At 46.0% G+C, this 18338-nt stretch overlaps 1 protein-coding gene across 1 annotated transcript in view; it reads right to left on the bottom strand.

The window, feature by feature from the left end:
• Positions 1 to 8892: 8892 nt before the first annotated feature.
• ADAMTS16 (ADAM metallopeptidase with thrombospondin type 1 motif 16) overlaps positions 8893 to 18338 on the bottom strand; it is an 84729-nt gene continuing 75283 nt past the window's right edge. The window contains exons 21-23 of the mRNA XM_035101543.2: positions 17785 to 18003; positions 14097 to 14244; positions 8893 to 11238 (exon numbers count right to left, since the gene is read on the bottom strand). Of these exons, the coding sequence (XP_034957434.2) occupies positions 11123 to 11238; positions 14097 to 14244; positions 17785 to 18003 (483 nt within the window). The 3' untranslated portion in view covers positions 8893 to 11122. The remainder of the gene's footprint in view (positions 11239 to 14096; positions 14245 to 17784; positions 18004 to 18338) is intronic.

Genomic DNA, 18338 nt, shown 5'->3' with positions numbered 1-18338 from the left:
AATTTGCTGCCAAGGAGTGTGGTGGAGTCTCCTTCTTTGGAGGTCTTTAAGCAGAGGCTTGACAGCCATCTGTCAGGAATGCTTTGATGGTGTTTCCTGCTTGGCAGGGGGTTGGACTGGATGGCCCTTGTGGTCTCTTCTAACTCTATGATTCTATGCTGTGCTTCAGCAAGCAGCTCCTTCCCCAGCTTTCAGTATCATGATGACAAATACTCACCTAAACATATGTGGTGTAGCAAGGCGTAGCATCTTGAAGACTCGCCACTTTACTGTGGTAGAAACTTTCATGGGTATCTGCCACTTAATATTTAAGGAGTCGCAAGATTCTTCTTTGTATTCCTACACTCTTTCTTTCCACTGCTTCCACCCTCTTACTGAGCACACCGCAAACCTAAATGATTACTGTAATAAGTGGAAGCAACATCACAGAAGTGATGATTAAGATATCTTGAAAAGGTAACAGATTGACTTTTAATAACCCATCGTATTTTTACTCCTGCTGAGAAGTGGAATGTCTGGAGCTGAATTTATGAGTCTGGATGTATAATAAAATGCCTTGATTGAAACAAATAAATTACAGGACATTTCATTTACTGCTGGGCAAAGAATAACAGTTGAACTCTGTGTTGTAAAGTTTATTCTTTTTGTGGCCAAAGCTCTAAAGTGAAGAGGTGACAGCAGAATTCGCAAAATTCTGCTGAAGTTAAGAGGTGATTGGTTTTGTTGTTTTTGCAGAATTCCTTGCTGTATTCCCCCCCCCCCTTGAAGCAAAACAGCTTCCTATCCAAGACGAATAAAAAGTTGGCAATTGTGCGATTGTGTATGTAAAGTTGCACTAAACTAGTACCCTAACTGATAGCACAGTTCTGCCAACTGGAAGCATAACCTTCCTTTTGACAATGAATTTTAGCCAGGCGCTTTCTTCGTCACCATCTGCCTCCTTCCCTCCTTCATTCCTCCCATGGCGTTCAGGCGGGTTGTTGCAGTGGCCGTGGCCGCCGCTTGCGGGTTGGCGGGCAGGCTCTGTCTTCTTCTTCTTCGCGGTGCCTCTCGGGAAGCACCGTGGTGGTGGTGGTGGGTGGAACTCCAGCAACGCTCCGGTTCCCCTACCTCTGTCTGTGGCTCCTCCACTGGGGCTGCTGCTTCTGTCTTTGCCAGCCAATGCAGACCCCTACCCTGCCATGGCACCTGGCTGGCTGGAGAAGCCCAACTGCAGCTATTGGGACGACAACTGGGACAGGTAAAGTGAAGCCTCTTCGGGCCTCTTTGTGGGCAGGCTAAAATCGTTCACGCACACCCCAAACAAGGTCCGAGGGGCAGTGGACCAGCCCCCTGCTGAAAAAGCTTGCTGACCCCTGGGCTACTGGGTCAGAATCCAGATTCAGCAGTATTAGAGTTTGTTGGTGGGAACTGGGGGAGGCTGCACTGTTGCTTGCCTCTTGGCTGGAGGGTGGGGCATAGCTGCCAAGTCTCCTGTTTTCCCCGGGAAATCCCCGTTTTTCCAGCTGTTCCTAGCTGAAAAAATGGATTTTTTTTGTTTCCCCCCAGTTTATTCTGGTGCGGCGGCCATTTTGGAACTGGGCGGAGCATGCTCAGAAGCGATTTTTGATGCTGCTCAGCCCAGTTCCAAAATGGCTGCAGTGCGACTTCTGGCACGGTGGCCATTTTGGAACTGGGCAAAGCAGCATCAAAAGTCACTTCGGAGCATGCTCCGCTCAGTTCCAAAATGGGGGCAGCGCTACTTCCGGTCTGCTGTTTCCGGCCCGGTCCCTTATTTCTCTGACAGCAACTTGGCAGGTATGGGGTGGGGCGGTTCACAGAGCTAGGAGGAGGAGAATGCTTCAGATAAAACAGTGAGTAGTAACTCCGAGAGGGATCAGCTTGCAGGTCAGAACAGTTTCTAGTTGCTACTAAAGACCTGAGTGCTTCACATTGGTCAACAAACAGCTTTACTATTTCCAGAGGCAACTTTGAGAGCTATTAGACCTCCCAAACAGACGTCAAGAGGTTTGGATGCTTCCTAAGAACGGGTAGCTTTTTTTACAGGGACTTGATGGGGCTCTGCTTAAACAGGACAGCAGCCCCCCTTCTATGACTTGGAGATTGCACTATATCACTGTCATGGGGCGGGGGGGGGGTCATCCTCATTGCACCTGCAGATAATTCCCAAAACAAAACAGGATAGCACCTGACTACAGGCGGAGTTCAGACATTAGGCAAAATCAAGCTGATGGCATGTGGGGTGATTTTTGCGCCAGCCTGCTATTTGTGTTGGCCTTTTACGGAGTCGGATTTGATTTAATTCCACGGCTTTCTCCAACCCCCCAAGTTCTTTGAAACGAGGTCTACCGTTTCGTACGACGTTTCTTTGTAACCTGACAAGGGCCCAATGGCAATATACCGGTAAATATATATATCTAGGAGGATGGAGAGTGAGGGATTAGAAGCAATTTAATGGAAACACAAACCTGTTTGTGAGATAGAAGACAGGTTATTATTGTTCGAAATCTGGAATTCAAGCCGCCTGACTGTCAGGAGCTGGAAGAAAATGCTGTTCTTACAGAGAATAGCACCAGGTCTGTTCCCCTTCATGTGTCAGCTTTTACCACCTGGAATGATCTAAAGCAATCACTATTCACAAAGCAAAGAAACAGGTGTGGGGCTGGGGGGGGGGGGGAGAGAGAGAAAGAACACTTCAGATCCTCTAGCTATAAGTAACGAGCTATAATTCCAACAATGAGGGTCACTCATCTCTTATTTTATCAGTGGCATGGTATTGCAGAGCACTCCTAGACCTACATCAGGCCAGAACTACAGATACATTGCTGCCATGCTGGTGGAACATCATATGCAATGTGTGCTCAGCTGGGGTGTGGTGTGGTGGGAGAGAAAACACACACTTGGATTATACAAAAACTGCAGGGAAATTCCTTCCAGTAGCACCTTAGAGACCAACTAAGTTTGTCAGTGGTATGAGCTTTCGTGTGCATGCACACTTCTTCAGATACAGTGGTACCTCGGTTTACAAACACAATTGGCTCCGGAAGTCCGTACTTAACCTGAAGCGTACTTAACCTGAAGCGAACTTTCCCATTGAAAGTAATGGAAAGTGGATCAATCCGTTCCAGACTGTTTGTGGAGTACTTAAACTGAAGCGTACTTAACCTGAAGCGAACTTTCTCATTGAAAGTACAGTGGTACCTTGGTTTATGAACACAATTGGTTCCGGAAGTCTCTTCATAAACTGAAGCGTTCATAAACTGAAGCGAACTTTCCCTTGAAAGTAATGGAAAGTGGATTAATCCATTCCGGACGGGTCCACGGAGTACTCAACCTGAAGCGTACTTAACCCGGAGCATGGGTGTAATTGGTTCCGGAAGTGTCTTCATAAACTGAAACGTTCATAAACTGAAGCGAACTTTCCCATTGAAAGTAATGGAAAGTGAATTAATCCGTTCCAGATGGGTGCGCGGCGTTCATAAACTGACAATTCGTAAACCGAGGTGTTCATAAACCGAGGTTCCACTGTAATGGAAAGTGGATTAATCTGTTCCAGACGGGTCTGCGGAGTACTCAACCTGAAGCGTACTTAATCCGAGGTATGAGTGTAATTGGTTCCGGAAGTCCGTACTTAACCTGAAGCAAACTTTCCCATTGAAAGTAATGGAAAGTGGATTAATCCGTTCCAGACAGATCCACAGAGTACTTAAAACTGAAAATACTCAAACCGAGGCGTACTTAAACTGAGGTATGACTGTATTCTGTTTCAGGCCAGACATCAGAGCCGGCCCTATGGCCAGGCTGGGTGGCACAGGGCGCCGGGCTGCCAGGGGGGCACTGCACTGCTGCGCCCGCCAGACAGCCGCACTGAGAAAACCGAGGTATGACTGTATCTGAAGCTCATACCAATGACAAACTTAGTTGGTCTCTAAGGTGCTACTGGAAGGATTTTATTTTGGGTATTTTGTTTTGACTACGGCAGACCAACATGGCTACCTACCTGTAACTAGAACTATGCAGGAAAATGATAGTCAATGTCCATCCCCATTTATAAGAAGTGGATGTAAAAGGAGCAGGGAGGAAGAATAAAAGAAACCGCCAGGGACGGGGAAGGTACAAGTATAATGTGAAAGGAGAAGTGGAGGAGAAATTTCAGGAGATGAGTAAAAATACTTTGAGAAGCACAAGGAAGAAAAATTTGCAATAAAAAAAACCTTTCGAGCAAATTGTGCCCAGAGGACCCAGCTATACAGCTGCAAATATAATGTTTTCAGTGTGTTTTAAGTGCATTATATTATTAAAGTGCATTATATTAAGTGCAATACTCCAACTAATCAGAATCCTACTGTTTATTAATTTCTAGGGTTTGGGGTGTGTCCTCCCCAAATCTATAACAATACTGGCCTTCCTAAAGATCTGTTGTACAGTCAAACCTCGGGTAACAGCCGCGTCAGGTTGCGTCTTTTCGGGTTGCGCTCCGCGCCGAACCTGGAAGTACTGGAACGGGTTACTTCCAGGTTTCGGGGCGCACGCATGCGCAGCAGCACTAAATCACGCTTTGCGCATGCGCAGAAGCGCTGAATCGTGACCCGCGTGTGTGCAGATGCGGGTTGCGAACGTGCCTCCCGCACGGATCACGTTCGCAACCCGAGCTTCCACTGTAATGCTTCATGAGTATGTGAAGTGCTTTGAACCTGTGTAGAGGTTTACAACCTATATAAGATAAATCACAAGCTTCTTATTTATTCTACCTCAGTGGGTTAATAAAATGCAAGATTCTCTGTGTGTACATCTGTGTTGGAGGAATCTGAGAAAAGCAATGCATGTGGTGGAAATCAGACTTTCTGCTCTGAAGCAGAATTTACCTTGAATGCAAAAGAGTAAATGTTTCCAGGCTGACTCACGCTTAATATTTGCTTCTACGTTAAAGATAGTACTAAATGGACTGTGAACAAAATGACAGGGCATAATTTCTGTCTGGCTGTGGCCTGGAATTAAATTCTAGCTTGGAGCAGTTGGGGGCGGAGAGAGAGACTGTGATAGCATTCATGGCTATCATATAGTTACAACTGGAGTCATTGCTGGATGTTTCTCAGACAGAGAGAAGTATGTGCCCCCAGGCTCACCAAGCAGTGTGTGTGTGTGTGTGTGTGTGTGTGTGTGTGTGTGTGTGTGTGTGTGTAATGCTATATATCTTGAATGGTGTGGAAAATGACCAACAGGGTCCGTCTGAATGTCTTCCAGGACGAAAGAAGATCTTCTCTGAGCTCAAATCTGACAGAAGTCATGTGGTCTGTCTCACGTAACCGTCTGGGAGAGGAAAAAAAGAAAGTGAGATGGCTAGGGTTTCTACTACAAAACGGGCCAAACCTACACTAATAATGGGACGTGGGTGGCGCTGTGGTCTAAACCGCAGAGCCTAGGGCTCAGGGCCGTCTTAAGCGCCCCTGGCGCCATGGAGCAACGGATCCCTCCGGCGCCCCCCCGCCCCGTTTCCCAGCGCGGTGGGCGGGCGGGCGCAGCACGGCTGCCACAGGTGCTGCTGCGCGGCGGGCGGGCAGGCACAGCGCGGTTGCCGTGGGCGCAGCTGCGCGGTGGACCGGCCGGCCAGCGGGCGGGCGGGCACAGCTCGCACTCTCTCCTGGCGGGCCGGCACCGTGGTGCCTTGCGCCACCCAGCCTGGCCGTAGGGCCGGCCCTGCTAGGGTTTGCCGATCAGAAGGTCAGCGGTTTGAATCCCCACGACAGGGTGAGCTCCCGTTGTTCGGTCCCTACTCCTGCCAACCTAGCAGTTCGAAAGCACGCCAAAAAGTGCAAGTAGATAAATAAAAAAGTGCAAGTAGATATGTGTGTGTGTGTGTGTGTGTAAATTTTCCAGAGCAAAAGGTGAGACTAGCTGCAATTGGCATCTTTCAGTGGCCGAAGATCACGAGTATGCCAACCTCATAACCCTACCACATTTGGCTATCAGTCAATGAGGAAAGCATTCAAACATTTGGAAAGTGAGCCACCCTCATGATAGATCTGGCCTGCCTTCAAATGTTTCTTCATGGTCTCTTTAAATCGACACCAGCCCCCATGCTCATCCTGACTACAGCAAAATATTTTTATTCTTTGATTGCAAAGAAACTAGATTCATGGAAATGGGTAATGTTTTGTCTCTGTGTTTGGAAACAAGTGGAAATATTTGTTCAGCACAGACAATGGGACAAGTAAGCCGATGCTTTCTTCTTTTCCCTCTGAACCCAGCCATCACCAGCATGGCTGTTACGCAATGGCAACATTTCCAAAAGTTAGTAATTTGGGACGGGACCTGAAGTGACCACAAAACGACGAGAACAGCAGAATTCTACAGCTGCGGAAAGGTCGGCGCTGCCAAGCCCTGACACTTGGAGTGGATGAGTCAGAGGTTTACATAGGAACAAATTCAGAATCTTGCTTCCAATAAATTACCTGTGACTGTGTCTAGATTAGCTGGGATTAAGCCTGAGTCTTTACCGTGAAGTCAATTTGAATGTCTCAGCAGCTGCTGCTGCAGTGGTACCCAAAGACTTTCCCAAAGATGTTCAGCAGGCAGCATTCTTCTGAATTTACCCAAAATATACATTGGGACATGCAAGCTCTGAGAAGCTTGGCTTGGCTTGCAGATCAACAGACAGAAGCATGGTGGCGTTGAAAGAATTATTTGTTAAATATAAAGCCATAGCTGCCAAGTCTCCCGTTTTCCCTGGGAAATCCCCGTTTTTCCAGCTGTTCCTAGCTGAAAAAAGTTTTTTTGTTTTTTTGTTTATTCTGGCACGGCGGCCACTTTGGAACTGGGCGGAGCATGCTCAGAAGCGACTTTTGATGCTGCTACGCCCAGTTCCAAAATGGCGGCAGCACTACTTCTGGTCTGCTATTTCCGGCCCGGTCCCTTATTTCTCTGACAGCAACTTGGCAGGTATGTATAAAGCAGAGGAAGCTGCAAAAGCAGAAACGACTTCTACTTAAAGATGTTCCCTATCAGTTCTTTGGCTGGATTTTACCGTCACTATAGCCAACCCTCCCCCCTCCCCACACTAACTGTGGAAACATTTTATTGCCATGGCTTTAGAGAGAGGTCCATGGTAAGCTAAATTCTGCATCAAGGTTTGCTGGATTCTGTTACCTATATGTGCATTATGCCGGGACCATATAACACGTCCTCAAAGATCTTCACTGGCTCTCGGTATGTTTCCAAGCACAATCCAAAGTGTTGGTGATGACCTTTAAAGCCCCCAAAGGCATCAGCCCAGTATACCCGAAGGAGCATCTCCACCCCCATCATTCTGCCCGGACACTGAGGTCCTCCTTTGAGGGCCTTCTGGCAGTTCCCTCACTGTGAGAAGCGAAGTTACAGGGAACCAGGCAGAAGGCCTTCTTGGTGGTGGTGCCCTTCCTGCAGAACGCCTTCCTTCAGATGTCAAGGAGATAAAGTATTACACAACTTTTACAAGACATCTGAACGCAGCCCTGTATGGGTAAGTTTTTAACGCTTGATGTTTTAAGATATGCTGTAAGCTGTCCAGAGTGGCTGGGGAAACCCAGCCAGTTGGGCAGGGTATAAATCATAGAATCCTAGAGTTGGAAGAGACCACAAGGGCCATCCAGTCCAACCCCCTGCCAAGCAGCAAACACCATCAAAGCATTCCTGACAGATGGCCGTCAAGCCTCCGCTTAAAGACCTCCAAAGAAGGAGACTCCATCACACTCCTTGGCAGCAAGTTCCACTGTCGAACAGCTCTTACTGTCAGGAAGTTCTTCCTAATGTTTAGGTGGAATCTTCTTTCTTGTAGCTTGAATCTGTTGCTCCGTGTCCGCTTCTCTGGAGCAGCAGAAAACAACTTTTCACCCTCCTCTATATGACATCCTTTTATATATTTGAACATGGCTATCATATCACCCCTTAACCTTCTCTTCTCCAGAAGAACTTCTCCAGTTCTTCTTCTTCTTCTTCTTCTTCTTCTTCTTCTTCTTCTTCTTCTTCTTCTTCTTCTTCTTCTTCTTCTTCTTCTTCTTCTTCTTCTTCTTCTTCTTCTTCTTCTTCTTCTTCTTGTTTTGCAGGATTTATTTTGGGGTTTTCTCTGTATGATTTATTCTGTTTCTGTTGGTGATGGGGCAGGGCAAGTGTTGACGTTCTGCTCTCTGGAAATTCTATTCAATAACTCTTCCATCGCCCAACGCTGCCCATTTACTTTCTAGAATTATATTTGCAAACATAAGGTCTTAGAGACCTGCTCTTCTTCTTCTTCTTGAATCAGTTTGAGATCCTTGAAAAGTTAAATCCTGCAGCCAGTAACACACGCTGTAGTTATTTCCCATTCAGTAGGAGGAGAAAAGCATAGGAAAGGATCACTAAGCCTTCCTATTCAAAAGGAAGAACTTCTGTAATACGGATAATATGAGATGTTGAGGTTTGATGTAACATGTGGTCAGACTTGGAAGATTTATGTTGCTTTTGTTGTTGTTTTAATAAAGGAGATTTTTCACATCCATTCTTGAAATGTTTGGCAAACTTAGTCATATATAATGCTCACCACAATCAGAGCTGCCAAGAGATCTCTATAAAATGTCATTGCCAGCCCATCGTCTCAGTAAATGCTTCTTAAAGCATATGGATATTTTTTGCTGAGTCTGAAAACAGGTTTGAAAAACTCATGCCCAAATTTCCTTAAAAACAAAACAAAAACTCCTTGGCTGTGGGACTGCTAGCTGCTAACTGATTTAATAAATGCAACAAGAAATGGATACAATAAAAGTTTACAATGGACTATCGACACTGGAAGCAGGATCTGAAATTACTTTTGAGACGAGACATTAAAGAAACAATTTTTTTTTTATTAAACTTCAGATAACATAAATATTCAGATTTCCATTTGGAGTGACAGCACCAGAAAATCTTGAGGAAGCAACAATGCTGTAATTGCAGTTTACATTGTACTCAGGGCTGGAAGACACACTCTGCATTTCCAACAGTGAAAAATTCAGCACCAAAAAAGTCAAATTCTGTGTTCTCCATCAATTTTGCAAACAATATAAACATGTGCATTTTTCCATATTTTGCAAAATTTATTCTGCTTTTGCAGCTGAAGCCCTATCACAACAGCAGAAACGTTGTTGAGCAATTGCTCTGAAATCTGAGGCTTTGGCAAGCATTGCCCTCACACATTTAAGGCTGCAATCTTTATATAAACTTACCTGGGCATAAACCACATTGAGCTCATTAGAATTTGCTTTCAAGTAGACATACAAATGATTGCACTGCAATGTATCTTGGCAGCCATGAGAGCTAGAAACTTGTTTAATGAAATCCAAGATACTCTGGAATTGGCATTCCATGCTCAGTAACATATATATACAGTGGTACCTCGGTTTATGAACACAATTGGTTCCAGAAGTCTCTTCATAAACTGAAGTGTTCATAAACTGAAGCGAACTTTCCCATTGAAAGTAATGGAAAGTGGATTAATCTGTTCCAGACGTTCCGCGGAGTACTTAAACTGAAACGTACTTAACCCGAAGCATGGGTGTAATTGGTTCTGGAAGTCTGTTCACAAACTGAAGCGTTCATAAACTGAAGCGAACTTTCCCATAGAAAGTACAGTCGTACCTCGGGTTACGAACCGCTCGGGTCGCGAACACTTTGGGTTACGAACTCCGCAAACCCGGAAGTGTTTTCGTCGCGCATGCGTTCCGCGCGTGCGCAGAAGCGGCACATGCGCTTTGCGCATGCGCAAAAATGGCACTCGGTTTGCGACATTTTCGGGTTACGAACCGCGACCGGGAACGGATCGTGTTCGTAACCCGAGGTACCACTGTAATGGGAAGTGAATTAATCCGTTCCAGATGGGTCCACGGAGTTCGTAAACCGAAAATTCGTAAACCGAGGTGTTCATAAACTGAGGTTCCACTGTATATGCATTTCTGATCAGTGGAATTGCAGAATATACACAGCTCTGATATCAGCATTCCGTGCAGCTTCTAACCTTGCAAAACATGTTCCAGTTGCCCTGAATAGTATTACAATGCAAAAAAAGAAAAACAATTTCCTAGGCTGGGAATCTAACATGGTAGTAGTACCTTATGTTTAAATGCAAACATAGTTTTGGTATAATCAGCCATTTAAGTAACACTGATGGCAGAACACTCTTTTTTTTTTACAGCTAGCAGTACAGCATAAAACAAGGACATTTCAATAAGAGCGCTCATTTGAAAACAACAAATATAAAGGATCTTATTATCTGGCAAATGTTGAGGGAAAAGGGCACCCCTGAGGCTTGTCCTTGCCTGCCCCCCCCCCCAGATTCTCTCATCCGTTAAAAGCTACAGATCTAACTAAAGCAGTTCAGGTTTATTTATTGGCCAAAGAGCCTCAAGTACGTTTCAACTGCTGTAATCAGTTACAATCTTCATTTTAATAGGGCGTTGATAGATTCTGCCACTAGGGCATGAGGCACGAAGGGGCAGTTCTACACAAGGTCCCGTGGAGTTGGCCGGGAGCTGCGCAAAAACACTGGTAAAATGTAATAAATATCTCGGACGCAAAGCTGTCCCCGCCACAATAAGCCCTGTGGAAAAGCTCCTGCATAGCCGCCACAGATTTTGGTGGGGTTCGTGCAAGAGAACTCCCCGGTAGATGGTGCCCAAAGGGGTGGTAAAAGAACTAAAGTCCTTCCTCAGGCCAGACTTCTCTCTCTCTGTTGCCGGCTTCAGATGTCCATGCTCCAGGCAACTCTTCAATGTCGTCTCAAAAGAAAGTGGCAGCTTCTGAAGGATCAATTCAAATGCAGAAAATGTCCCTGTTCATTAAAACCCCTTCCCTCCATTCATCTTAAGAACAGGGTGCTTACCCCAAAACAGCAATGGGGTGGGGATGGGGATGGGGGTCACTTCAGAATACAGTACTGGAAAGTATTTGAGACACCTCACTCATCCAGGTAGCTATTGACTACATTTTGTGTCCAGGCTCATAATTAAAGTAGGCTTCAGAGCAAATTGAAGTCACTCTTGAGAATCATGCGTCCGACAATCACAGTTCCGAGTTAGAAGGCGCAGCAATGTTTGCACTCAAAAGCTACGCTTTCTGCCTGAGGAGCAAGCCTCCCTTACAAATTTGAGTTTACACAAGACCTGCAGCATTGTTTGCCGTAGAAACTATGGTTACAAACACCGTGCTGGGGAACCAAGTGGCACCAATTAAAGTAATCCTTACAGAAGGTATCTGAAACGAGAAGTGTCAAAAGAGAGAGAGAGAGGAGACTTTAGACAATATGACATTACTAATGGTTGAAAGAAACAGGGTGAATCCAGACACATACAGTATTTTATTGCTGGTGAGCCTGCTGTAGAAACACACTAATCTTGTGTTCTCCTGCCAACCTAGCAGTTCGAAAGCACGCAGTGCAAGTAGATAAATAGGTACTGCTCTGGCGGGAAAGTAAACGGCATTTCCGTGCACTGCTCTGGTTTCGCCAGAAGTGGCTTAGTCATTCTGGCCACATGACCCAGAAAAACTGTCTGCGGAAGCGGACAAACGCCAGCTCCCTTGGCCTGTAAAGCGAGCTGAGCGCCGCATGCTGATGTGTCATGTGAAAGCCCTGTGGCTTGCACGCATGACGTGAGCACACCCTGCAGCATGCATGCACATCTGCTGCAGAACTTTGAGGGGCCCGGCCCCTTCATTGGAAATATTCGGGGGGGGCCCTGCCCCTCCGGCCCCCTTACTTGGCACACTTGGATATAACTAATCTACTTCTCCCCTCCCCCCTAAAGCATTTTTTTAAAAAGAATGTTTTTAACAACCGCCTTTCCTTTTCCTTTAAAAGGATGCATGCAAATTTAATGGAGCAAACATGCATGTAAAATAAGGGGTCTGAAGCAGCAAGATGAGGCTCAATCACCATTTGATTCATGGGATGGTACATTTGTAAAATGGGTTGTGGAAGCAGGAGGAGGCTGGGTCCAAGCTGCGGGAAACCTAATTGCAGTGGATCGGTGTTCACACGTGCTTTTATATGTAACCCCAGTGCGTTTTCTAAGTGTTCCAACTGATGCCGCCACTGATGAAGAAAATGTTGATAAGACTGCTCACCTTTTGTAGTGGGTGGTGTTGTGGCCGGGCATTCAGGCCCTTGCGGTGATCTGGCTCGGGAGTGGGGGGATTGAGGCTCCTCCCGCACTAACCCCTGGCCGTGTTATGGCTGTGGGAGTTTTAAACTGTGGTGCACCCAGGGGGCTTCCGTCTCTCACCTCCTCACCAGATCTCCCAACCCACCCGCCCTCTTTTTCAGCTTTGGTATGACATGACCTTGCTACATAGCTGCCAAGTCTCCCGTATTCCCCGGGAAACCCCCGTTTTTCCAGCTGTCCCCAGCCGGAAAAATGGATTTTTTTTGTTTCCCCCCCGGTTTATTCTGACGCGGCGGCCATTTTGGAACTGGGCGGAGCATGCTCAGAAGCGACTTTTGATGCTGCTCCGCCCAGTTCCAAAATGGCGACAGCGCTACATCCGGTCTGCTACTTCCGGTCCAGTCCCTTATTTCTCAGGCCGGAACTTGGCAGCTATGCCTTGCTATGGACAAGGTTGGTTGGGGCCGGGTAGGAATTTGTCTACTTGGCGAATTGGCACCTGCCATTGGGTTTTCACCTACCTCGTTTCAACCATTGCAACTTTGTAAGGTTAGGCATTGGGTGAGCCTTTGTTTAATGGAGAGTAGGTTGTAGCCTCTGCCTGCCCCTCCTCATTAAAAGCATCCTGTTAAAGGGATCCTGGGGTGCGGATCCTGTCTGAAGCCCAGGTGTGGGCTAGGGCCATGCCACAACCCCAACAGGGACCTCTTGGGGTGCCCCTATTTGATGTAAGTCATAGAACTCCCTCCTTTGGTGGTTTACTCTTAGTTTCACTCCCTGTAGATGGGTGCAAATCAAGATATAGTCAGGGGACGGGGCAGGCGTAACCCAACGCCTAAGCTAAATCGCTCACATCTGTAACCAATAAAGTTGTGGCCTGTTTTAGCCCATAAACCTAAATACTTGCTTCTGTGTGTTTATTAATCAATAGGGAACTGGGGGCCATGGGGCCTTGGCACCCAAGAAAGCCAGGCTGAGAGAGCAGTGCCTCTCTTCAGTCAGAATGCCTCATTGCCTAGACTGCTGCAGCCAAATGTTGACAGGTGGAGAGGCTGTTCTGAGAGGGCCAAGCCCCACCTGAGAAAACTCGGCTGCTGGAGACTTGGATGGCACAGATCAGCACCGTGCAAATATCTCCTCCTCAGGTGAGGCTGTTGTCCTAAGCAGGTTTGCCACCTGGCCAGAGAAGACTTGGCTGCAGGATGCAGGAAAAGTGTGGATTTGTCAGTCCCTTACCTCAGCTCACTGTCTCGCCAGAGTGGTAGTTATCTCCCGCTTGGACTACTGCAATGCGATCTATGTTGGGCTACCTTTGAAGGTGACCTGGAAACTACAACTAATCCAGAATGCGGCAGCTAGACTGGTGACTGGGAGCAGCCCCCGAGACCTACATTGGCTTCCAGTATGTTTCCAAGCACAATTCAAAGTGCTGGTACTGACCTTTAAAGCCCTAAATGGCCTCGGCCCAGTATACCTGAAGGAGCGTCTGCATCCCCATCGTTCTGCCCGGACACTGAGGTCCAGCACCGAGGGCCTTCTGGTAGTTCCCTCACTGCGAGAAGCAAAGCTATAGGGAACCAGGCAGAGGGCCTTCTCGGTAGTGGCACCTGCCCTGTGCAATGCCCTCCCATCAGAGGTCAGAGAGATAAACAACTACCTGACATTTAGAAAATACCTAAAGGCAGCCCAGTTTAGGGAAGTTTTTAATGTGTGTCATTTTAATGTATTTTTAATCTTTGTTGGAAGCCGCCCAGAGTGGCTGGGGAGACCCATCCAGATGGGCGGGGTACAATTATTATTATTATTATTATTATTATTATTATTATTATTATTATTATTATTATTTTATTATCACAACCCCTTAACCTCAGGTGGTCTGTTCAGTGAGTCTAAACCTTAAATGCAAAAGTGGAAGTTGGGAAAAACAGCAACAAAAGAAACAGAATTTACCTTTCTTTTCGGGAAGAGGGCAGAAGTTGGTGTTACAAGCCTGTGAGGCGACAGGCTTCTGGTGCGGCAGACATCCAGTGGCTGACCTCCCGTTGGCTAGACACTGAACTGACCTGACTTGCATGCCTCCACCACAGGTTGTTGTGCACTGTAAGGGAAAGCGGAGCCCAGCCACACGTTGAATAGAATGCAAACCTTTTGAAAATGTCAATGTGTAAACAGAGTGGTAAAGACAAGAGCGTAATCGCTGCAGATTTTAGCAATGCTGCTTCAGTAAGAGATCTCTGCAGTATTCCAGCTACCTGGATTATTACTGTCAAATATGCAGTTAGGCCCTTTCACATGCTACCTAATTCTATACCTGTTAATATAGACATAAAGCAAAGGGCATAGGATTGAACGTTCAGCTGCTTTATCTGGTCCCTTGTGATTTACGTCCTCATTGGGCTGCACAGTTACCATCATCCCTGAACCTGGAGGGCCAGAGCTACAGTTTGGAAATCATAGGGAACTCTGGGATGGAGGACTGACTGTTAAATCGTTCTGGGAATAGTAGCTCTGGGAGGGGAACAGGGTTCTCTGAGCCCCCGTAGCAAACTACAGCACCCAGATTTTTTAGGGGAAAGCCATGCCTGTTTAAAGTGGTATCAAAGTGCTTTAAATGTATGTAAGGAATGTGTTGCCAAATCAAATGAAGATTTCCTCTTTTTGAAAATCTACTGTATTTAAAAACAAAACAAAAAGGGGTTTTAATTGATTTGTCTAACTAACCAATGACCCCCAAAACACTTATCATTGAACTCAGTGGGGCTTAGGTTAAGATGAACAGGGTTTCAAGATGTACAATAGTTCATGGTTTCCCCTATTGCAAATTTCCATTCAGAACTGGGAAATCCATTCATCAACCTCAAAAACCGGTAGTGCAAGTTTCCCAGGAAGCTACACGCTTTCCCTTCTATTTTCTCAGGAACACTATGGGCTTATCCACACCTCTGTTTGTCCCACTGCTTTCCTCCAGGGAAATCTGCTCTTTAGCACTGAAACGGAACAAACTGCAATTGGGTTTTCTGTGGATTGCTGTTTGTTCTGATTTAGTGCCAAAGAGCGGGTTTTCTGGAGGAAGGTGGCAGGGAAAAGGCAAAAACACTCAGATGGTTTCAGCAAGTTATTTCCGGTTTCCAATCTTAAGTTTGGATCACTCTATTTTTGAATCAGTTTGTGATTCCCCCCTCTCTCCCCCAAAAAGTATGTATGAAAAAATTGAACATAGCTATGTGTACATGTTTTATATGCAATTTTGTCTAATGTATGCATTTTTCCAATGTTATTTAACACAATGCAATTTTATGTCATTTTCACTAATGTGCGTATTTTGTGTGTGCACTTTCCTCTTAAAACTTTGTCTGAGGGGTATGGTCTGAAAGCCAATGAGGCCATCACCTTCCTGATGGTGGTCAATGGCTGGCTGGATGACTGCCTGGTAACTACTGCAGATATATACTACCTTAAGTTCTATGAAAGAAGAAAGGCAGGATATAAATGCAATAAAACAAACAAACAAACAAACAAACAAACAAACAAACAAACAACAAGCTTCTTTAGTCAATTAGGTATTTGGACAGCAGCCTGCAATTTTTTTAAAGGCTACCTGCTTTTCACTTTGCATATTGGTTCAGCAAGTGTGAATGGGGTCAATCTGGATTAAAATGTGAATGGGGTTATTTCCTTTCTCTTCCTCTGCTTGCTTTGCTCCAGATTGCTAAGTGGAAGTCCACAAATCTATGTGCCGGTTCATATACAACGCCCCTGCTGGACTTCATTTCATGGTCATTCTAGAATGCAACAAAGCGATAGAACCCAGGAGCACAATGATATATGATATATACTCTTGCTACTGCACTCTTTTGCAATGTTATAGCCATTTCCTCCAAACCAAACGTTTATTTTTTTAGTACCATCCTTCCGATGAAAGGTAACTTCCATAAACTTAAACTGCCAGCTCAAAAACGGATGTCCAAATGGCGCAGCCAATCCAAGAATAAACCTCCATGGGCATCAAGCCATTGTATCTTTACAGTCCTCTCAAGTGCTTAGCATGGCTTATGGTGTGAAAATGCTTACAAGCAACTGAGCACCGGCAAGCCATTAATAGGTAACCCGAAACTGTGCTAAGTGCAGGGGACTTGCTGGTTTCTATGGCATAAACACATACAGTAGACGCTTCCCTGGTCATAGGCTACTTATTTCTACAGGACATGGACTTACCCAAACCTTTAGCTTTGAATAAAGGTGGCCCCACTTCAATGTTCTTTTCTGAATATGTCACTAAAATAATTGGACACCTTAATAAGCGGCTGGTATGAGACAGCCCAAACTGCTTCGTAAAGCAGATAAAAAGCATGCTCTCCCATAATTTCCCAATGAATACATTTTCCCTTCAGAATTACGGTTTTCATGTTTACTGTCCACATATCTTAAAAATGTAAAGGTACCCCTGACCGTTAGGTCCAGTTGCGGACGACTCTGGGGTTGCAGCGTCCATCTCGCTCTATAGGCTGAGGGAGCTGGCGTTTGTCCGCAAGACAAACCCCGAACAATGGGAGCTCACCCCGTTGCGGGGATTCGAACCGCCGACCTTCTGATCAGCAAGCCCTAGACCAGGTATCCCCAAACTGCGGCCCTCCAGATGTTTTGGCCTACAACTCCCATGATCCCTAGCTAACAGGTCCAGTGGTTGGGGAAGATGGGAATTGTAGTCCAAAACATCTGGAGGGCCGAAGTTTGGGGATGCCTGCCCTAGACTCTGTGGTTTAACCCACAGCGCCACCACCTGGGTCCCTGTAAAAACAAATTATCAGTATACAAATAAAATATGCGAAGTTTAAAATCTGTGTGCATCCCTTGTTCACGTGTCCTAAAAGGCTTGCCAAAACAAAAATGTTTTAGCAGACATCTAAGATATGTGGATGGGACGCGGGTGGCGCTGTGGTCTAAACCACTGAGCATAGGGCTTGCCGATCAGAAGGTCGGCGGTTCGATTCCCCGCAACGGGGTGAGCTCCCATTGTTCGGTCCCAGCTCCTGCCTACCTAGCAGTTCGAAAGCACAAAGTGCAAGTAGATAAATAGGTACTGCTCCGGCGGGAAGGTAAACAGCGTTTCCGTGCGCTGCTCTGGTTCGCCAGAAGCAGCTTTGTCATGCTGGCCACATGACCTGGAAGCTGTCTGCGGACAAATGCCGGCTCCCTCGGCCTATAGAGCGAGATGAGCGTCGCAACCCCAGAGTCGGACACGACTGGACCTGATGGTCAGGGGCCCCTTTACCTTTGCCCTTTTATTTGTTTTAAATTGTTCTACGTACACTACATAGCTTCTAAATAAATAAGGGGTACAAAATATTCACACATTAGAATGAACAACATTTATATTTCACTTGGGGGGGGGGTTAAAGCTCTTTTGCTATGTGCCCCTTCTTTCATCTGCCTTGACTCTACTGCCAATCAATCAATTTCCCACACATTTGTAGTCTCTATACTACACAAGCCAGCTCCCTCCATAGACCAGACCTGGAAGTAAGAGACCACGCCAGCAGCATAAACCCAGGGCAAAAGAGACACTGTTTGAAAGAAACATGATGGATGAGGTCTAATGTGAAATATAAAATGGGTTCAAAGTTAGCGCCATCCTTACCTGAGACCAAGAAGAGGAAAACCAGCTGCCTTGAGTTACTGGTGAATAAGCAGAGTGCCTGGGACAAGGATGTAAGATGCAGGCTTTTTCCAAGTCTATGTTTGGTTTCTGAAGGTGGGAACACTTCTTAGGAGCAAGTTCTCTGTATTTTCCAGAAACGTATTTTTCTGCACAGTTCACTGTCCTCCTCTGCACTCCCTTTCCACATGTCACAGAGCACTAGAAAAAGGAGGTGCAGGGAAGAGAATACAGTGACGATGCATTAGTATTAAATAGTTTGGGATCCCCTATCTCTCTTACACCTTCGCCAGAACATTATAAATATGGCTTAACTGTGCTTTTGGTCTGACCAGCATCTCTGCAGTCAGCACAATAATATTTCCACATTGGTTGCTCAATGAATGCTTCTGATCGGCATTCAAGCAAGTTAGCTTCTATACCTCCCCCTCCCCAGTTTTAAAATTTTTATTTCCAAACTGACACTCCACATTCTATGGCATAATCAGGGGCGGCCAAGACATTGGCACCTGGCAGGGCGGTGGGGATCGGCAAGG

The sequence above is a fragment of the Zootoca vivipara genome, chromosome 8 (genome assembly GCF_963506605.1).
Source record: "Zootoca vivipara chromosome 8, rZooViv1.1, whole genome shotgun sequence".
In the NCBI taxonomy this organism is placed as follows: domain Eukaryota; kingdom Metazoa; phylum Chordata; class Lepidosauria; order Squamata; family Lacertidae; genus Zootoca; species Zootoca vivipara.
The sequence above is the reverse complement of the archived record's forward strand: the minus strand, read 5'-3'. Positions and strand labels throughout refer to the sequence as shown.